Raw genomic sequence first — 21,069 nt, forward strand, 5'->3', positions numbered from 1 at the left:
ACATGACAAACACTTTGCCCAAAGTTATCAGATAATCATTTCTTTTCCATCCCACTCCCTCCAATAATGAAAAGCGTATGATTTGATGGTGTTAATCCCAAATGATCAAGGTAGGCATAAAAGCAAACCGAAGCTCTCTCTTTAAATAGACACTTCAAATATAGAACATGTCACTGTTTACAGTTGGTTGGAATTTGAATAAATACAATGAAAACACACTGGGTCAAAGTGCATTTGGTAGGTTTAGTGATGTGAGGCAAGGCAGGCAGTCTCCTCTAAAGAGACCAAATGACCTTATTTGGGAATGACAAACCAGTTTATATCTAAAAATACGACATGTGAGCCAAGCATGGTGGCTCACACCTCAAATTCCAGACTAGTGAGTCTGAGGTAGAAGGATTGCTATGAGGTAGAGACCAGCCGAAGCACAGAGTAGTGAGTTCCAGAGCAACATGGGCTAGAGGGAGACCTGGCCTAAAAAAAAAAAAGAAAAAAAAAAGCTGGGCGTGGTGGCGCCTTTAATCCTAGCACTTGGAAGGCAGAGGTAGGAAGATTGCCATGAGTTCGAGGCAACCTGAGACTACATAGTTAATTTCAGGTCAGCCTGAGCCAGAGTGAGACCCTACCAAAAACAAAAAGAAAAACAAAAAAACACCAAAAAAGATATATGCAATAATTTGATTCATAAACTTATGTGTTCTGAATGCTAGGTCCCCAGCTGGTGACGATTTGGGAATTGGAGTCTCCTGGAGGCAATGTATTGTTGGAGAAAGGCTAATAAGGTAAAAGCCAGCTTCTCCTTGCCAGTATTTGGCACAGTTTCCTGCTGCTGTTGCCCACCTGATGTTAGCCAGGAGGTGATGCCCACCCCTCTGTTCATGCCATCGTTTCCCCTGCCATCAAGGAACTTTCCCTTGAGTCTGTAAACCAAAATAAACTCTTTCCTCTCCACAAGCTGCTCTTGGTCGGGTGTTTTCTGCCAGCAACATGAAGCTAACAGCAACAATATATAATGTCAGCATCACTCCTCCCTCTTGATATTTATCCTAAAAACTGTACAAGGAGAATTCATGATTGAAGAACCTAAGATGCTACGGTAGAAATCGGAGGGGTGAAGCCAAAGACAGAACTTAGGACCACACGGGGTACATAATAGGTTCACTAATAGCAGAGTGAGACAACTCGTCCAAGTACCAGCAGGTTGCCGGGCCTGAGGACGCAGGACTGGAGAAGCAGCTACTCAGGAGACTGAGGTGGGAAGAGCACAAGCCCAGGAGGACCTACACTGTGCCCTGAGTCCCAGGCCAGCCTGAGCAACTTAATGAGATCTTCTCCCAAAATAAAAGTACAAACAGGGGGAAGAAGAAATGGCTCAGCAGTGAAAGGTGCTTGCCAAGCCTGCAGGCCCAGGTTTGATTCCTCGGTACCCATGTAAAGCCAGATGCACAAAGTGGCGCATGTATCTGGAGTTCATTTGCGGAGGCAAGAGGCCCTAGCATGCCTATTCTCTCTCTCTCTCTCTCTCTGTATATATATATGTGTGTGTGTGTGTGTGTGTGTCATATATACATATATGTGTGTGTCATATATACATAAGTGTGTATGTGTGTCATATATACATATATGTGTGTGTCATATACATATATGTGTGTGTATATATACATATATATGTATATATATGTATGTATGTATGATGTCAAAAGAGGTGTATAGCTCAGAGCACTTTCTTAGCATGCATGAAGCTTTAGGTTCACTCCCCAAGATGAGAGAGAGAGAGAGAAATGACCTATTTCCACCTCAATTTGGTGACAACGCACATAATCATTCAGTTTCCATGTGCTTTCCTTAGTTCATTCAAACTTTTCAGACTCTTCTCCTTGGTATTATCAGAAAGATGTTTTAGGTTTTGCTGTTGATATACGCATCCATAAAGAAATAATTTTCTGCGTTAGCCCTCCCTTCAGCGTTTCAGGCCTTTCCACGTCTAAAACAACTCAGAACGTTACATCTGGAATAATCAAAGTTGGAGGGAACGCGATTGGCTCAGGATCAGTGTATGGCAGGACCTGCCCTAAGGAAAGACGAACAGAGCAGGGTTCTCTATATCGAATTCACCCTGGAGAGTTCCCACCCAGCCATCAATGGAACCCCTTTATCTTCAGATCCACTCAAGCCCCACTGCGCTGGTTTAAGAGTGCAAACAAGCTCTTGAAAAAATGTACTTGAGCCAAACTTGTGAGTCAAATCACATCTTAGAGGCATCGGGAGTGCTTGGAATGGGAAGGTGTTTTAGTGAATATGCAGTGGATTTTTCTAGGCCAACCTTAAAGAAGGTCGATCAAGGGTATCTGTGCAGCAGTGGGATGAAAGGGAAATTCTTGGGATCCAGAGAAATTTCTCTCTCTGGAGTAGTATGAAATGTGGTCCCTAGGCGTCTGCTCCTGTATAGACACCATCCATCCACTCTGCATGCAGCTATTGTCATTATGGTTCTTCGCTTTCACCCCTGGCTTGTGATGGCCCCAGTGTGTTCTGCAGCTAGAGCAAAAATGTCTGAGCTGGGCTGGGCTGGGCGGGGAGGCAAGGCCATAGCCACCACCCTTGCCTTGAACTCCATGGTCACACTGAAGCACAGCCTCTCTTGTTAGAATTCTCTTAAGTGTTTTGTGCCCTGTCATGTCCTGACGAACATTGCTCAAGCTATATGTGGGGTGGGGGTGGAAGAGAAAGGAAGGGGAGGGAGGTTGGGGAGAAGGGAGGCAGGGTACTTGGAGGAGCAAACAATTTTAGAAAGGTTGGCTATATTGCATTTGAAATGAAAATGAAATACAAATTCATCATTCTCATTCAAACTCCTTGGAGTCAAACACATTTAGAATTCTAAATTATATCAAACTTTAGATAGGTAAGCTGGTACATTTGCTATATGTTATGTAACATTGCAGCAGGACCTGGGATGTTCTCTGCCATCCACCAGGACTCTATCTGCACTGAAACACATGGACATTCGCATCCATACCCCTGTAAACAGTCGCTCATCAGTTCAGGCCATGCAGTGCCCCCGAGTCAGTTCATGCAAGGTCAAGTTTTGCTTATAAAAGATTCAGCTACAAAAGAACTTCTATTTTCAGAGATTTTTGGATTTGGGGGTTGTGACCAAGGAGCTATAGACCTAGATTGTGATTAAGGAGGATAATCCAGTTTATTTATTTATTTAGTTTTGTTATCTAGACTCTTCTCAGAAGCTAAGCCTTCACATGGGCGTAAATAAGAAAAAATTGTGTGTTGACCTTCGCTACATCATGTTTATTAGCTATTTTTGTCCTGTCTTTCCTCCTCCTGTGACCTCTGAAGCACTTGTTTGGAATCATAGGCACTGGGGCATCTAGTGTCTGGAGGTGGCTTGTAATGCCAAGGCAAGATTTCCACTCTGCCATTCATCCTGCCCTAGCCTGGGCCCTTGGACTACCTCTAATTGACAAGCAGCTTCCACAGATTTAGTAGTACTGTGGTTCCCAAACCCATGATTCCAGCACTGAGTTGTCCTCTGGTGTCACTCATGGTTTTGCCACCTTAGTGCCAGTTTTACCTGGTGGCATAGCTCCCTGGTCCTGCTACCCTGAGCTTTGGCTAGGGCATCTCTCCTTGGCCTCAAGAGAGAGATCCTACTTCATTCATTCCCTACATCACCTCAGGGACCTGAACCAGGCTCCTATGTCACAGAACCTTCAAGCTGTTGGACACTGCGAGCCTCTGTCCCTCTCTCTATCCCAGTATGGACAATGGAGTTCTAATGTTGCATCTCCTCCTTCATTATAAAAGTTTGTGGCCAGGCGTAGTGGCACACGCCTTTAATCCCAGCACTCGGGAGGCAGAAGTAGGAGGATCGCTGAGAGTTTGAGACCACCCTGAGACTACATAATGAATTCCAGGTCAGCCTGGACTAGAATGAGACCCTACCTTGAAAAAACAAAAAAAAAAAAAAGTTTGTAGTTTTTTTTTACCCATGATGGAGTAGGTTCTCAGATAAATGTAACCCATACAATCAGGAGGACTGATACTAGTGAGCCAACTGGAGCTCCTTAGTTTTTAGATCTCACAGAAGCATCTTCTATCACATACTAGAACAAATCCTGGGTTATAACGTGCCAGCAGTGTTAGTGCCAAGTAAATTCCACAGCCTCAGTTCCTGTAATCACTGTCCAAGGCCTTGCTATGTAGGCAGTTTTCAGTGGCAGAAATACTCACTGTGAAATAAAGTGGTTGAATTCCTGACACCATTTTTCTGGATGCAGTAATGTAGGTGGAGGGTTTCTGAAAAACAAAATCAATTGCTTTCTTTAAACTCATTAAGGATCCGTAAAAAGATAAAGTACCAATTTATGTTTATTGGTATCTTGCTAACTAGCTAGAAGAAACTCTGTTTTGTTTCTTCCCAGTTTTGGGGGGAGGGCGTGCATTCCTTTGGGGTACTTTTCAAATGCTAGCCCCTCTTCCTATGGTCACTCGTTTTCATGGACTGGAGGCCACTATGTCCCCGCGTCTCAGCTCTGGTGGGAGTCACATGGTCAGGAGCATCTTCCAAGAGCAGACACTATCACGAGGGCCCAGACAAGCATTCAAGGAGAGCTGGGGATTGTGGGTGCTGCCAGAAAGCTATAAGCATAGTGCCAGGGGCCTTAGAGAAATAGACTTTTAATTATACAGAATTTTCAGATCATTATGGTGCCATTTGAATTAATTATGTGATGCATCTAAAGTACACTCATCAATGCATCCGTCACATTTTAACTATTTCCTATGTGCCAACCTCTTCAATAGACAGTGGAGAAAGAGAAACTCTTAAAATAATGCCTCGAATTCTAAGAAGCTCTTGAATAGAGAGGAAGGCGTGAGTGTTCCATGCCTAATTCTCAGCAGTGAGAAGGAAAAGAAGGGAGGAGCCCCAAGTTGATCTATTTCCTCCAAAGAGATTCCACTTAAGATCTTTTCCCCTAGGCATGAATGCAAATAAGGGCTGGCAGGCAAGTAAGTCCAATAAATAAATAAAGTAACATTCCTGATCACTTAAATGATGACTGCGAAGTCTGAACACATTTCAGGCCAGTTTTGTTTTCACTTGGGCTCTGCTCAGTTTCCACAGGCAGAGGAATGGGAAGCTGTAAGCATCAGTAGAAATAAAAAATGTATCCAGCAGTGCAATCTCCATATCTATTCTCTTCTCACTTACTGTGCCACAATTTTTACATTACTACTATAACAAACACCAGTATTTCCTGAGTTCCTAGTCACACTGAGAAATAGGAGCAAGGTAGTTTTTTTTTTTTTTTTTTTTAGAGTCAGCTAGGGAAAGGCCCAAAGAGAAGTAAGTAGTGAAGAGACGTCGCCCCGCCTGCCTTGGCAAAGCTGGAATTCAGCATCTGATCCAGTCTCACCAGTCAGCGCCACTGCTCCCTATCTCTTCCCTAGCCTGACATACCTAGGTATGCTGGCCTATGTTGGGCCAGCCCCTTGAGTCCAGAAAAATCAATCAGATCTCTCCCTTACTCACCTGAGCCTGATGGTAAAGCCCACTCCAGTAAGCTATAAGAGAGTCTTGTCAGGTGGGGAGGGGTTCTTTACCTGAACCTCAGGGTCCCTGTTCTGGTTAGCTATCCCCATTGCAGCAGAGTGGGGGGAAGGAATTTTTTTCCCTTATCATTTTGTTACTCTCTTCTAAGCTATGGGACCTTTATTAACTGATCTCTTGCTTTCTTTTTTAAAAAAATATGTATTTCAAAGTCATTCAGCATTTTTTCTTAATTTTTTTGTTCATTTTTATTTATTTATTTGAGAGTGACAGAGAGAGAGAGAGAGAGAAAATGGGTGCACCAGGGTCTCCAGCCACTGCAAATGAACCAGACACGTGTGCCCCTTGTGCATCTGGCTAACGTGGGTCCTGGGGAGTCGAGCCTCAAACCGGGGTCCTTAGCTTCACAGGCAAGTGCTTAACCACTTAGCCATCTCTCCAGCCCTTTATTTTTCCCAATGTGAAGGAGAAAGCCTTACACCTTCCTGTTCCACATCCCACATGGGAGTGTGTGTGTGTGTCCTGTTAAATTTACACGTGTGTGTATACCTGTTCCATCATTTCCATGAATACCAATTTTCCCAAACAAACCTTGTAATTTAACCTTTTCACCATCTGTTTCCTCAGTTCTTTGTTGGAATGGATAAGGATCTAACAGTTGGGGTTCACAGGCCAGGTGAAAGAAAAAACCCATTCCCTGAAATTCCATAACAACATGATTGAGTTCTGACTAATGTTATACCAGTAGAATTGTGGTCTGACATTTTTCCAAAAAGTCTCCTTAAAAGAGGAGGCAAGCTAATTTTTTTTAAAAAAATATTTATTTATTCATTTATTTGAGAGAGAGAGAGAGAGAGAAAGAGGCAAATAGAGAAAAAGAGAAAATGGGCACACTAGGGCCTCCAGCCACAGCAAACAAACTCCAGATTCATGCACCACTTTGTGCATCTGGCTTTACGTGGTACTGGGGAATTGAACTCAGGTCCTTAGGCTTTGCAAGCAAATGCCCTAACTGCTGAGCCATCTCTCCAGCTCCAAGCCATACTTTTTCTTACACACTTCATGAATCCTGAATGCACAGAGCCTGCCAGTACATGAGTGTTACATGGCTAGCAGGCCCATGATACTCGGAAATCAGTTCTCATTTGGATAAATTATATAAACATACCAAGGCAGTAATGCAGATGAGTCTGAAAGAAAATGACTATCATTTTGAGTTTTGCCTGCCTGGGCTTGGTGCCTGTGGTTTGGACCTAAAATTCAGTTCCTATTACAAGAGCCCCATGTTCACAGGCAGATTCAGGACTCCGTGAGGCTAGCAGTGCAGGGTCAATCTATTATCAGCTGACTTCAGGCGTCGTAATCCTGTGTCCATAAAGAATGACAAAGGCTAAACTAACCTTCCCCCAAAGCACTGTGGAACAAAATGCTTTGCTGAATAGTCAGATGGGACCATTCTAGTCTCTGAAAGAAAGAAGTGGCTGATGGGAGCAGAGCTGGCAACTGGCCTTAGAACAATCTAGTGCATCGTGCTTTGGTGTGGCTCCAGACAACTAAGTTCTCCTCAGAAGTGCTTTTTAACCTTGAATTGAAAATTACCAGAGAACGAGGAGGTCAGTTCAGTGATGGGAACTGAAACTGGCACATCCAAGATGGGCCACTGGGAGAGGCCAAGCAAGTGCACTGCACATGCAGAAGCTTCTGGAAGCAGAAAGGATGAAGAGGCAAAAAGCAGGCAATGGTAAGAAAGCAGGCGAGGTAGAAGGAAGAGATGAGCCCAAAGGGACAAGCACCCCCTAGAGGGAGAGCAAGCAGGCTGTTGTTGGGGTGCTTTCCGAATGCATGTCCCATCATTGTATCTGGAATGTTCTCGCCCAGCACGCTGCTTGTAGCTCAGGTCTCTTCCCATGTTACATACTCACTGTGGAGCCGCTGTGTGTTTACAGTGGCCTAATCTGTATCTTCTGCCTTGGTTTCTCATCTACCTGTCTGCTGGTATGTCTAACTACCTACTCGATAATTCCTGGGACATCTTGAGATCAGTGTACTCAAAACCAAACTCAACTTCCTTCTGAAAACTGCATGTGAGCCAGGTGTGGTTGTACATACCTGTACTCCCAGCAGGAGGATTGTGAGTTCAAGGACAGCCTGTAGTAGAAGGTAAGCTTGCCAGAAAAACAAACAAACAAACAAAACCCCCCTTTATCTTGCTTGGTCATCCGGGTGAGAAACTTGGCTTGTACATGTCTTTTAATCCCACAGCTAGTTGGAGATGGTGAAATAGTGGTTCTCATAAAAATGCTCCCATCCAAATGCTCAAAGCCTACTGCGATGCTACCTTACATTGCACTGGGAGCCCTGGGGACTTTGCTTGCAACTGGAGATCGAGAGATTTGCCCAGAAAGTGGACAGGCTCAGCTTCTGTCATATGAGTATTTTAAAATGGAGGAGGGAGGTAGAAAGAAACAGAAAAAGTAAGAAAAAAGAGGCAAACGAGAGTTGCGCATGAAGGAAACACAACCCTCTGCCTGCGCCCTTGAAGAAGGAGGGCAGCGGCCCCCGCAGGCGTACAGCAAAGGAAATGGGGTCCTCGATTCCACCCATGCAGGGAACTGAAGCATGCTGAACACCTGAGTGCACAAGGAAGGAACCCCCACTCCCAGCCTTACTAGAGGAGTGCCACCCTGCTGACAGCTCAGGGAAGCTCCCTGAGAGTCCCAAGCTAGAGGACCGAAGGTGATAAATGTGGATTGTTTTAAGCTACGAAGTCCATGGTAATTTGCTATGACAACAGTAGAGCCCTGAGCCATCAATCACCAAGCTCTCTCTGTTCTACTTCCCGAGTTCCTCTTCCATGTCCATATCAGCCACTCATCCTCTCCCAGTGCTTCTCCCAAGGCTCCCGAGTTTTCCTTCCTTCCGCTGTTTATCCACCACCGCTGCCACTCAGGAGCTAGAATTTCTTCTACCAGACAAATCTGACCTTATTACTTATTTCCTTGCTCAAGTGTCTTCTGAAGATCCACAGTGCCAACGCGATTGAATCTCAGCTCCTTCACATGATGCACAAGTTTCCTCTCCTATCTACCCAGTCTCATCCAAACCAGTCACCCCCGGGGTCACCCAATACACAGCACTCTACTGCCCAGAACTTGTAGCTCCCAAATACTCCCTGTCCTTACATGCCTCAGGATCTTTTTAAAAAATATTTTATTTTCATTTATTTATTTGACAGATAAAGAGGGAGAGAGAGAATGGGCACGCCAGGGCCTCCAGCCACTGCAAACGAAGTCCAGATGTGTGTGCCCCCTTGTGCATCTGGCTTACATGGGTCCTGGGGAATCGAACCTGGGTCCTTTGGCTTTGCAGGCAAGCACCTTAACTGCTAAGCCATCCCTCTAGCCCATGCCTCAGGATCTTTACATGTGATGAGTCTTCCGTTTAAAGAAGCAAAAATGAGCAAGTAAATCATAACTTGAGCCTCATGCAGTTGTGCTGTGAGGTCAAGGCATTGTACACACATGAGTCAGAGATAGGAGGCAAGGACCAGTAAGGGTCATGCTTGAGCATTTGGGCCCCACAGTTCCAGTCAGTGTCTCACATGCAGGGTAGCTGAACTCAGTCCAACCTGTGAATAGGAAGAATCAGTCCATTTTCACAGCTGGGCATGGGGGTACACATCTGTAATCTCAGCACTCGGGGGGACTGGAGCAGGAAGATCTTGAGTTTGAGGCCAGCCTGGGCCATGTAGGGAGAACTTGTCTCAAAATATATATATATATTTTGGGCTGGAGAGACGGCTTAGTGGTTAAGGTGCTTTCCTGCAAAGCCAAAAGGACCCAGGTTTGATTCCCCAGGACCCATGTAAGCCAGATGCACAAGATAGCACATGTGTCTGGAGTTCACTTGCAGCAACTGGACGCCTTGGTATGCTCATTCTCTCACCCCCTCCCCCCTTTTCTCAAATAAATAAATAAAAATTTGAAAAATATTTGTTTTCTCAAAAAAAATCAAAAACGGAAGACTCAGGTTTCAAATTAAGGTATTTTTTTTCCCTAATGTATGTATATACTTCACAGTTTTTTGTGTTCTGTATTCATCTCATGAAGAGTCTATTTACTTTGGAAATGAATTAAGAGAACATGTTTTAAAAAGAAAAAAACCTAGACAGAAACCAATTAGCAAACAACACCTCAAGAAGGTGCAAAATAAAGATCTCAAACAGGCAAACTCGCTCAGCAAGAGGATGATGAGCAAAGATTCCTCCACAAGGCCAAATTAATTAAGCCAGGCTTCCCAGGGGTTGTGAATTTGGAGGCAGGTCCTGAGCAGAGGGGCCATAAACCAGTTGGCAGGGAAGAAGGGTGTTAGGGAAGTGGGGTGGGCTATAGGGAGGAAGCACAATCCCCCTTATCGGTTAAATACCCCAGAATGTGTTCAAAAAGAATTCGACTTACTTACTCATAGGAGCAATAAAGCAAGGCATGTGAGTGTAATCAAACTGTTCAGAGAGTATTAACTACATCCACAGAGCTGCCATTCTGAATGCAATTAGTAGAACCCATTAATGAAGTGGAGTAGCTAGGCGTGTGCCTATATCCAGTCCCTCAGTATCATGCCCCAGCCCTACTTAAAGTGACTGCCATCCTAAATTGTATCTTATGTGTTCAAAATTAATTATTTTTAGAATTTCACATTCATTTGTTATACATGATCCTGTTCCAGTATAAAATAAACTCCCCAATACAGAAACAACAGAATAAAAAAGAAGATTCCTCTTCACTCTGACATGTAATTCCAGCCTCCACCCCATAACAGTATGGCATTCATTCTTCCTTTGGCCCCTTCTATTTGCATTGCCATTTTGCTATTCATACCCAATATACGTACCGCTTTCCTGTGCTGTGTGTAAGTACAATATAAATTTGATGTTATGTTGATTTTTTATATTTATAGTTGCAGACAGTAAAGATGAAATTGTATGCTACAAGTCGGTGTCCTAGCCCGTATCATTGCATTTAGGAATATGAGTTAAGACAATCTCATGTCAGCTCCATAGCTAATAGTCTATAATATGGCCACCACACTATAGTGTATTTAGCCATCCACGTAAGGTGGACTGTAAGTTCTATTTTCCTTAGTCTAAGAAAAAAGGGTGGATGCTGAAGACATGGCCCAGTGGTTAAAGGCACTTGTTTGCAAAGCCTACTAGTCCAGGTTTGGTTCCCCAGTACCCATATAAAGCCAGACGCACAAAGTGGCACGTGCATCTGCAGCTGGTTTTCAGTGGCTAGAGGACCTAGTACAGCCCTATTCACGTACTCTATCTCTTTCTCTGTCTGCTTCTTTCTCTCTCTCTCAAATAAGTTAATAAATAATAATAACAAAGAAAGAAGGGGCTTATACATGCCGGATATCATCAGTGATTCTAACTTAGAACAGATTTCTTTGGTATCAAACAAACAGCTCTTGCTTGGGGACACTTCAGACCCTTTCCAGGAGCTCAAACAGTGAGAGAGCAGGCATTGATGAGCTGGTTTTCTGGAGGTGGCTCAGTGAGCAATTCCAGAGCAGAGCAAACAACAGAGCTAAAGGCACAGAGAAGGCAGCCAGGGAAGTTCCTGGGCCACAATGCAGAGAACACACTGGGAATGTCAGCCTTGGGTTTCTCAAGACCACCTGCATCAAGCTTTGAACCCTACAAATGGGTTCCATTCAGCCAACATACAATAACCTACTACCAGGTTCTGGTGTTGGGTGGTACTGAGTAACAACCCCAACACATGTGCATAGGCCAAGAACGGTTCAAACTTTACATAGACATCGTTGAAGACATTTCTTTTAAAATTAGGAACTAGATAATACGAAATCAGTAAGATAGTGCTGTATGCTGCACCCTCATTAAGTGTGCAAGACTGCTTCTGGCTGGAAAAGATACCTGTATTATGTGCTACACCTATTAGGAAGGCTTTTCCCCACCAGGAGAGGAAGATGTTTGCCAGAGCACTACGTAGGGAGGTGTCTGGAAGGAAGCAGACAAAAGACATCTGAGGGCTGGAAAGATTGCTCAGTGGTTAAGGCGCTTGCCTACAAAGACTTATGACCAGGGTTTGATTCCCCAGTACCCACATAAGGCAGATGCACTAGGTGGCGCATGCATCTGGAGTTCATTTTCAGTAGCTGTAGGCCCTGGCGCACCCATTCTCTCTCCTCTCTCTCTTTCTCTTTCTGCTTGCAAATAAATAAATAAATTTTTTTTTAAAAAAAGCATCTGAGTCATAGTCATCTTCAGACTGCCACTGCCTAAGAAAATGCAGGTCTTGCCAGGCATGGTGGCACACACCTTTAATCCCAGCACTTGGGAGGCAAAGGTAGGAGGACTGCCATGAGCTTGAGGCTACCCTGAGACTTCATAGTTAATTCCAGGTCAGCCTGGGTCAGAGTGAGACCCTACCTTGAAAAAAAACAACAAAAAAATATGGGTTTTACAATGAATAACCAATGATACTTTATTCCACAGTAACTGATGAAATTATTATGGAAGGCATGAAGAGAGAAACAAGGATTTGTACTGAACTTGCTTGCTTGTTGATTTTTTTTTTTTTTTTTTGCTTTTCTCTCTTTTAGTGGGATTTGGATGGGTTGAATCAAGGTCTCACTATGTTGCCCAGACTAACTTTGAATTTATTGCATAGCTCAGGTTTTCCTTGAACTCGTAATCTTCCTCCTTCTGCTGTCCAAGTGCTGGGATATCAGACATAGCCCCCACACTAGCTGTTATTCTAATTCTTAGTAACATATTTGATTCTATCCCTGAACAATGCTATCTGCAATGTTACACAACAGTCATTAAAATGTAAAGATGCTACATCAAATCCTATGGCTCATACCAGCCCATTCCTAATCACTTAGTCAGAAATGACACAGTGTTCGCTTCTTCTGGCTTTTAAGCCCAGTGTGAGTCAGCTTCAAGTCATCTCAGCATCTTAAGTCTACAGTTCCCTGGGCCAGTTAATGCTACTCCAGGCCCCAGCTTAACATGGGGGTGGGGGTGAGCAATCATCACACTCTATTAAGACATGGCAACCACCCCAACTTTTGAATTCAAAGTTCACAAAGGGCATGAACTGCGTTTTTTCCATTCTCTCTCAAACATGTTTTCCCTTTACCTCCACTGTGCTCTGCTGCACACACACAGGACTCACTAGCAGCTCAGCCATGCACACAGGGTGTGGGCAAAATCAAGGACAAGAGGAGGGAGACACGGTGCCAATAGAGATGAGGGACAAGTGGCTTGCTGTCGGAGCCAATGTGGCCATTTGTTGGTGTCCATTCCTTCATTTCCTCCCTTAGTAAAACTCAGCAATACCACCAGGCCTAACTGTCACTGCCTACCCTGGCAGAGAAGCAGACCTTACCTCAGGGCTGGCTAATGTTACCTTTTCCCTCTGTGCACCTTCACACAGAATGACAGCCTCAGACCTGCTCCTTTCCACACACATTTTTAAAAAAATTTTTTTTTTTTTTATTTGAGAGCGACAGACACAGAGAAAGACAGATAGAGGGAGAGAGAGAGAATGGGTGCGCCAGGGCTTCCAGCCTCTGCAAACTGAACTCCAGATGCGTGCGCCCCCTTGTGCATCTGGCTAACATGGGACCTAGGGAACTGAGCCTTGAACCGGGGTCCTTAGGCTTTACAGGCAAGCACTTAACCGGTAAGCCATCTCTCCAGCCCTCCACACACATTTTTAAACATATAGTTGTTTTTAAAAACTGTTATGGATAAGGGAGTTATGTTAAGTCATGTTGTGTTTCCCCATCATCACATCTCGACTGTTTACGTGGGTTCCTTGGCATTGCATTCTGGGAAGAGATTTTTCTGGGATGTCTTAGCATTTTGGAAATTCACCATCACTACCCAGTTAGGTGAGCATTTTAAGGGAAAAAAGAAAGAAAGAAACTTTCTGTGCAGTGGGATGCAATGACAGAGACACAGTGGAGGGCGAGGGGCAGGGAAGCCAGGGCTTTTATACCTGGAACACTGTCACTTGCTCTGGTGGAAAGTTATTTAAATGAGGTTTTGTTTTTTTTTGTTTTTGTTTTTGTTTTTTTTTTTTTTTGGTTTTTCGAGGTAGGATCTCACTCTGGTCCAGGCTGACCTGGAATTAACTCTGTCATCTCAGGGTGGCCTTGAACTCATGGCAATCCTCCTACCTCTGCCTCCCGAGTGCTGGGATTAAAGGCGTGCGCCACCACGCCCGGCTCTAAATGAGTTTTTTAAAACAAGTTTTTATTTTATTTTATTTTATTTCATTTACTTAGTTATTTATTTGTAAGCAGAGTAAGAGAGAGAGAGGTAAAAAGGAGACAGACCAACCAACCGAGAGAGAATGGGCATGCCAGGGCCTCTAACCACTGCAAACGAATTCCACATGCATGTGCCCCCATTTGTGCATCTGGCTTACATGGGTACTAGAGAATCGAACCTGGGTCCTTTGGCTTCGTAGGCAAGTAAGCGCCTTACTGTTAAGCCATCTCTCCAGCCCTTTTTTAAAAAAGACTTTTTAAAAAATTACTTTATATGAAAATTATTTTGTGTGGGGGGAGGGGGCCACAACAAATAAAACATAAAAAGAACAAAACATCTTCTTGCCTGGGATGTGAACCAACTGAGGCGCAAGATAAAACAGCCAGCCAGTAGGGACTCCCATACCACCATTATTAATTAGCCTTGGAGAACGCAGCCTTCGTCTGTTTGGATGAGGCTTTCTCAGACTCAAGACACAGCCTGTCTGGTCTGTCTGGTCAGGCCTAGGGCTGGGTGGACCACTGCAGGCTCCTCACTCAGGCAGAAGCCTGGCCACTGAGCTGGCTGTGCTGACAGCAGCCAGGCAGCAGGCGGACTTCACAGAGAAAGGTGAAAGGAAGAAGCAAGGCTCTGCCAGTCCACCTGTCCCCCAGCCTCACCATGTGTGCAGGTTCCCTAAGAGCCTTTGGGCTCTATCGGTCTGTGTCTAACCAGAAGTCAGAAACCACAGACACAGAGAAATGTGATGCAATGGCATGAGAAGCTGAGCAGTAATTGGAACTTAAAGAATACAGAACAAGCAGGTGCCAGAGGCAGCTGCAGCCTCTAGCAGGAAGAAACACCTTGTGTGATGACCCTGCAGCTGAAATTTAGACCCCACCGGGAAGCATGTGACAACGGTCATTGGTGGTAGAACATTCTTGAGGGACCTGCCTCAAATGAGGTGGAAGATGAGGGCTGTCACCAGAAAGCCATCCTTCAACCTCCACATACAGGCCATGGCAAGTGTTCATGTTCACGTGCATGCGTATGCACACACTAGAGAGAGAAAGGAAGGAAGGAAGGAAGGAAGGAAGGAAGGAAGGAAGGAAGGAAGGAAGGAAGGAAGGAAGGAAGGGGGGAAGAAAGAGAGGAAAAAGAAGGAAGGAAGGAAGAAAGGAAGGAAGGGAAGGGAAAGGAAGGAAGGAAGGAAAGACAGACAGACAGAAAGAAAGAGAGAGAGAAAGGAAGAAGAAAAAGAAAGAAAAGAGGGGAGGGAGGGAGAAAGAAAAGAAAGAGAAAGTGAAAGAGAAAGAAAGAAAAGAAGATCAAGAAAGAAAAGAGAGGGGAAGGGAGGGAGAAAGAAAAGAAAGAGAGAATGTAAAAGAGAGAGAAAAGAAGAAGAAAGAATGAATGAATGAAAGGAAGGAAGGAAGAAAAGAGAGAGGGGGAGGGAGGGAGAAAGAAAAGAAATAAGAGAGAGTAAGAAAGTGAGAAAGAAAGAAAGAGAAAAGAAGAAAGAGAAAGAAAAGAGAGAATGAGAGGGAGAGAAAGAAAGAAAAGAGAATGAGAGGGAGAAAGAGAGGGAGGGAGGGCGGAAGAAAGGAAGAAAGAAAAAGAAAGAAAGAAGGTTAAAGGGGCCACAGGCAGAGCTGGCAGGCAGGCGAGCTGCTTCAGGGTGCTTTGAAGCTCACTGGGAAACTGCCCCATTACGTGCTCAGAGAACCTGCTAGAGGTTAGCACCACAAGGTATTCAAATGTCACCAGGGACCCAGGCCGGAAGGAAAAAGCACACAGACTAGTGGCCTTTCCTCCAACAGTGGCCTTCCAGTGCCCTCTACTGACAATGCTTTGCATCTGCCACATCACCCAGGATGAAGGGCAGACAGAGAGCTGAAAGGCAGGCATAACTTGACCCCTGGTCCAGAAACAAGGTGAATGAGAGAACACAGACCAGGAGGGTTGCACAGATTTCTGTTCTTTGAACAATCTGAATCACCAGATTTTTAAGGAATTTCTGCTTCAAGATTACAAGCAGCAACTTCAAGCCATTAACTGGAAAAAAAAAAAAGAATCATTTAAATTCTGGCACTATATATTTGATAGATAATGAAAAGATCATGGAACCACTGTTCCCCCACTTTAAAGCTTTAAAACTCTGCCTTGTCTTAGGGCATAAAATTTCCTTACGAAAACACATTGCTGTCTATCCCAGAAGTTCCTTATTGGAACGGGATCATTCTGAGAGGCATCTCTTCATAAACCCCGACCAGCCAAAACTGTCCCTGGGATAAATGACAGTAAGGAATAAAACTTAGAAAGGGGCTAACCAAAGAGACCAGACCAGAGAGAGGACAGGACCACAGAGTTGACCTTCTGCTTTCCCAGAACTAAGGCTCCGACTTGATGTGGGCTAACTGTGAAGAGTTAGGGGGAGCTCATCTTCTTACTATACCCTGATCCCCAGCCCCCACCTCTACGAGTTCTCCCAGCATGGGAAGGCAAAGGAGTCAACAAAAGTCAGTATACTTCAAAATTCTGCTGCCAGGATCATGGCCACAGATAGGGATCTCCCTCCCTCCCTCCCTCCCTCCCTCCCTCTCTCTCTCTCTCTCTCTCTCTCTCTCTCTCTCTCTCTCTCTCTCTCTCTCTCACACACACACACACACACACACACACACTCCCAGTTTCCACTACTGCTGACATGGGTGCTAAGGTTGGTCGGGAGGACAGATCATTGCTCCCTGATTTCTTAGACCAGCCAAGGGCCCATGGCTTCCTTGTAAGCTGAACTAACTGTTTTTTGTTGGTCTGTTTGTTTCTTTTTGTTGTTGTTGTGTGTTTTTTTTCTAGAGTTTAATGTTATTTCTAGAGTCTGAATGCTAATAATATGAGCTAACATTTCTGGAGCACACTGAACTAAGATTCTACTTCGTTTGTCCTCATATGAACCCTGTCGTGTTAATATACATATCCTCATTTTACAGATAAAAAAAACAATTGAGGCTTAAAAAGTCCAGAAACGGGTGACAGAGGTGCCAGGTTTGCAACACAGACAATTCAACTGCATGCTTGTAACAGCACCGCCAGCCTACAGGAATTCCTCCTGGTTGAACAGACACCACGACACCTTTTGATTCTCCCAGAGAAACTCGTGTCGGGCTAACGGGGATATGAATGCAACACTGGAAGCCAGTTGGCCTGGCATCCCACCAACTTAAGCTCAGTCCTGTTCAGATCGCCAAGACATCGGCCAGCAAATCCAAAGAGCCCTCTGTTGCGGGGTGATCAGTGACAGGGAGTAAACACCCTGCATGTTTTCATCTGTTGAGTTTTATGTGTTTTCTGCCATTCAGCTCCCTCCAAAGCCACAGCTGGTAAAACCAAATGGGTCATTTTACCACAATCAGACCAGCGCCACAGTTCACCAAGCACCGTTTGTCCTCAAAGGCAAAGTGACACACCTAATTACAACACATTGTTAATAAATTTATAATAAGACAAAAGGAAAGTGGCTGTTCTAGATTTTCCTCCCCGGTATAGCTATGCCATTTTAGAGGGCAGATTGCATGTCTATTCTTTCTTTATTGTTTCCATAAAGTTAACAACATATTCGAGACAGGAAAAATCAGGGCAGACCTCAGATGAACAGATTGTATCCTCAGATCTAACCACATTGTCTCTAATGGGGGAAATTAGCAGCTGAACATCAACACCTGTCACCACAAGCAGACCTTGGCACACACATCAGGTAGGAAAGCTATGAAGTTCCTTGGAGCAATCTGAGCCTGGGTCACCAGAAACGACGCACACGCCAGTGCCCACCGAAGCACACGCAGGCGCCATTAAAAAAGCAGGGAGCTGTATGAAATGCCAGAGGAGACATGGCAGCAGTTTGTAAGAAAGACTAAGTAAGCATAAACATAGGCTCTACCAAGGCTTTCTGAAACTGTGTTTCCCACAGGACATCCAGACTCAGGCAGAGAAGCTGCCCGAGTAGAAACCACTGATCATTTATCCCCTTTCAAGGGCAAAAGACATCAGAGTGTCACCCTTCCTCATACTGCGTGGCTCAGGTCATAACTCCACTGGGCCAGATTATGGCCAATTGTTTTCCCCAGCCTCAAGGTCAATTGCAATAATTGCTACTCAATGGATTATGCCACAAGTCCTGGGGGTTTGTAAAGGAGGCCCATGGGGAAGCTCACATTTATTTTTCTAACATTATAAATATGTCTTCTCCTTACAAGGGCCTCAGCCATTTTTCTACCTGGTTGCCTAGCAACCTTTTCAAGGGACAGAAATATGGGAGAGGGATGCTGGAGACATACAGATGAGTGAGTTGGTATTTATTCCACAGATTCTTTTTTTCAGAAATCAATGTGCTATCTCCTCCTAGGGCATGGGGGGGGGGCAGGGCTGTGCTAGCTCATCCCAGCACGGCTTCCCTTCCAGGGGGAACACATGAGGCCAGTGAACCTATTTCATAAGCAGAGTGAGCAAACAGAGGAGGGCTATCACTTCTTATGAATAAAGATGCAAAGCAAGTGCCTCATCTCAAAGCATCAGAAATACACGGAGTATACACAATACCCGTGCCATCACCCTCAACCACCAGAACTTGTGACATAATCCATCCTTGGAGATGGTCTCAAGTCAACCTGGAGGGAAACCTGCATCTCACTTCATCCTAGTCTGAGTGTTTAGTAGGCTATGCTGTATTCTTGTCCATCCAGCAGCCTTCCTTTTGCTATAGGTCCCTGCAAAAAGCATTCATTTCACTCAGGTGTTAAAATTATTTGCAATTTATTGAGCTAAGTCTTCCACAATTCTTTTAATTCCTCTGAATTCATGGTTCCTCCCTTCTTTTTAGTTTTTATCTTGTATGTTTAAACTCTATTGTTTTTTTTGTCTTGATGAGGTTGATAATTCACCTATTTTATCATTCTTATCCCAAAAATTCATAATTTATTCATTGTCTCTACTGTTTTTAGTATTGCTACGTTAGTATTTTTCATTTATATTTTATTAAGTACTCCCTTTGGATTTTGATACTTTAGACTCTTGGGTTAATTAATCTACTTTCATTCTTTCTTGAATGTTAATTCAAGCATTTGGGGCTATGAATTTGCCTCTAACATCTGCTTTAACTATTTATCATTAACTCTCATGTGCAGTATTTTAGGAATATCTAGTTTTGTTGTATTTGGTTATAGAAGGTTGTCGATTTGTATTTTTAGAATTTGAATATGTCTTTACAGCCTTTGCAGTTTTATGGTGTGGTGACTATATATTTGAAGATAGGTCTTTTACAATATTTTTACTATTAACACAATATTTTATGTATAATACATGGTGCTTTGAAACTAAATTATCTAATTATATAGAACAAGTATATGTAAATAGAATCAAACTCTGTCCCTTAAAAATGGATAATGCCCCTCTTTTCAAATGCCCATCGAAACATTCACAAAAGCATAAGCTGTTGCTTACTTTAAAAAAGGTTTTTTATTTATGTATTTGAGAGAGAGAGAAAGGGGAAAAAAGGCAGACAGAGACAGAGAAAGAGAGAATGGGCACACCAGAGCCTCTAGCCACTGCAAACAAACTCCAGATGCATGCACCACCATATGTATCTGGCTTAAGTAGGTATGGGGGAATTAAACCTGGCTCCTTAGGCTTCACATGCAAGGGCCTTAGCCACTAAGCCATCTCTCCAGCCCTGCTTACTTTTTTTTTTGTTTTGTTTTTCGAGGTAAGGTCTCACTCTAGCCCAGGCTGAACTGAAATTCACTATGTAATCTCAGGGTGGACTCAAACTCACAGCGATCCACTTACCTCTGCCTCCCAAGGGCTGGGATTAAAGGTGTGTGCCACCACGTCCAGCTCCTGCTTACTTTTTAATCTGTTTTTAAAATCTGTTTCCCAGAGAACACAAGTTTATTAAATAATTTCTGCAACTGATATGAATTTCTTTGTATTTTCTGTTTTATGAATGTAATGCCATCAATAGATTTTTTTTACATGGTCATTATAAAATATTTATTAAAATTACCTTCTTCTCACACACACTCTTTCACAAAAAAAAAAAAAAAAAAAAAAAAGGCCAGTCCAGGCCAGGCGTGGTGGCACACGCCTTTAATCCCAGCCCTCGGGAGGCAGAGGTGGGAGGATTGCCATGAGTTCAAGGCCACCCTGAGATTACATAGTGAATTTCAGGTCAGCCTGAGCTAGAGTGAGACTCTACCTCAAAAAACAAAAAACAAACAAACAAACAAACAAAAGGCCAGTCTGTTAGGCTTGCCTCAAAAACAAAAAGAAAGGTAGCGCTCTGGAGGCCAGCTGCAAACTTCATGAATTCAAATCTCTCCACCACCACTTAGCAGCAGTGTGGACTGAAATGGCTTTCTTGGCTTCACTCTTCCTCAGATTGCTCATCTATACAATGCTAAGTGTCTACATTCAGTGAGATTAGAGAATTAGTTGAGATAATACATAGAATATTTAAAGTAGAGCCTGATGGGCTGGACAGATGGCTTAGTGGTTAAGGCACTCGCCTACAAAGCCAAAGGACCCAAGTTTGATTCCCTAGGACCCACATAAGCCAGATGCGCAAGGGGGCACATGCATCTGGAGTTCATTTGCAGTGGCTGGATGTGGGTTCCTGGGTCCTTGGGCGGCTGCGGTCCCCCAAGGAGAACCTTGATTTTCATGTGATAAGTGCTAGTTATCATTAAGCTCCACCTGCACCAACAGTTCAATTGCCACACTCTACCAAATGATGAGCCTTGCTCTGCATTCAAGTAACACTGCTCTGCCCTGCCATCCACTATGCTAGACCTCTTATAGATGACTCTAACATATTTGAGCTCAGGTTTGTCCAAACTTCTTGAAACAATGGAATTTTGTCTAATGTCCAATAGGTCCAGATCAATAACCACATCAGCACCCCAGGTTTCAACTCTTTCCAGCACCAGTGTTTCATATACTATTACCTAATGCCCCTGAGCATCTCCTTCCAGTGAGCCATCTCCTCTTGCATTGGCTGTCAAGTATCCAGGACTATAATATATGGTCAAACCAGTATGTACCAGTACAATGATTCAGCAAGTTGTATTTCTGAGAATTTCTAGTGAACCATTAATGTTAAGACAAACCCTGGGAAACCAAGCAAAGCATTTTTCAGTCACACCAAATTGGTCCACAGAAACTC

General features: G+C 43.9%; 1 protein-coding gene across 3 annotated transcripts in view; it reads right to left on the reverse strand.

Moving 5' to 3' along the window:
- Myo3b (myosin IIIB) overlaps positions 1-21,069 on the reverse strand; it is a 470,798-nt gene that overhangs the window by 318,496 nt on the left and 131,233 nt on the right. For all 3 annotated transcript variants that reach the window (XM_045147622.1, XM_045147623.1, XM_045147621.1), the window contains one exon: positions 4,249-4,314. In XM_045147622.1, coding sequence (XP_045003557.1) covers positions 4,249-4,314 — 66 coding nt within the window. The remainder of the gene's footprint in view (positions 1-4,248; positions 4,315-21,069) is intronic.

This window comes from Jaculus jaculus, chromosome 4 (genome assembly GCF_020740685.1).
Source record: "Jaculus jaculus isolate mJacJac1 chromosome 4, mJacJac1.mat.Y.cur, whole genome shotgun sequence".
Taxonomy (NCBI): Eukaryota; Metazoa; Chordata; class Mammalia; order Rodentia; family Dipodidae; genus Jaculus; species Jaculus jaculus.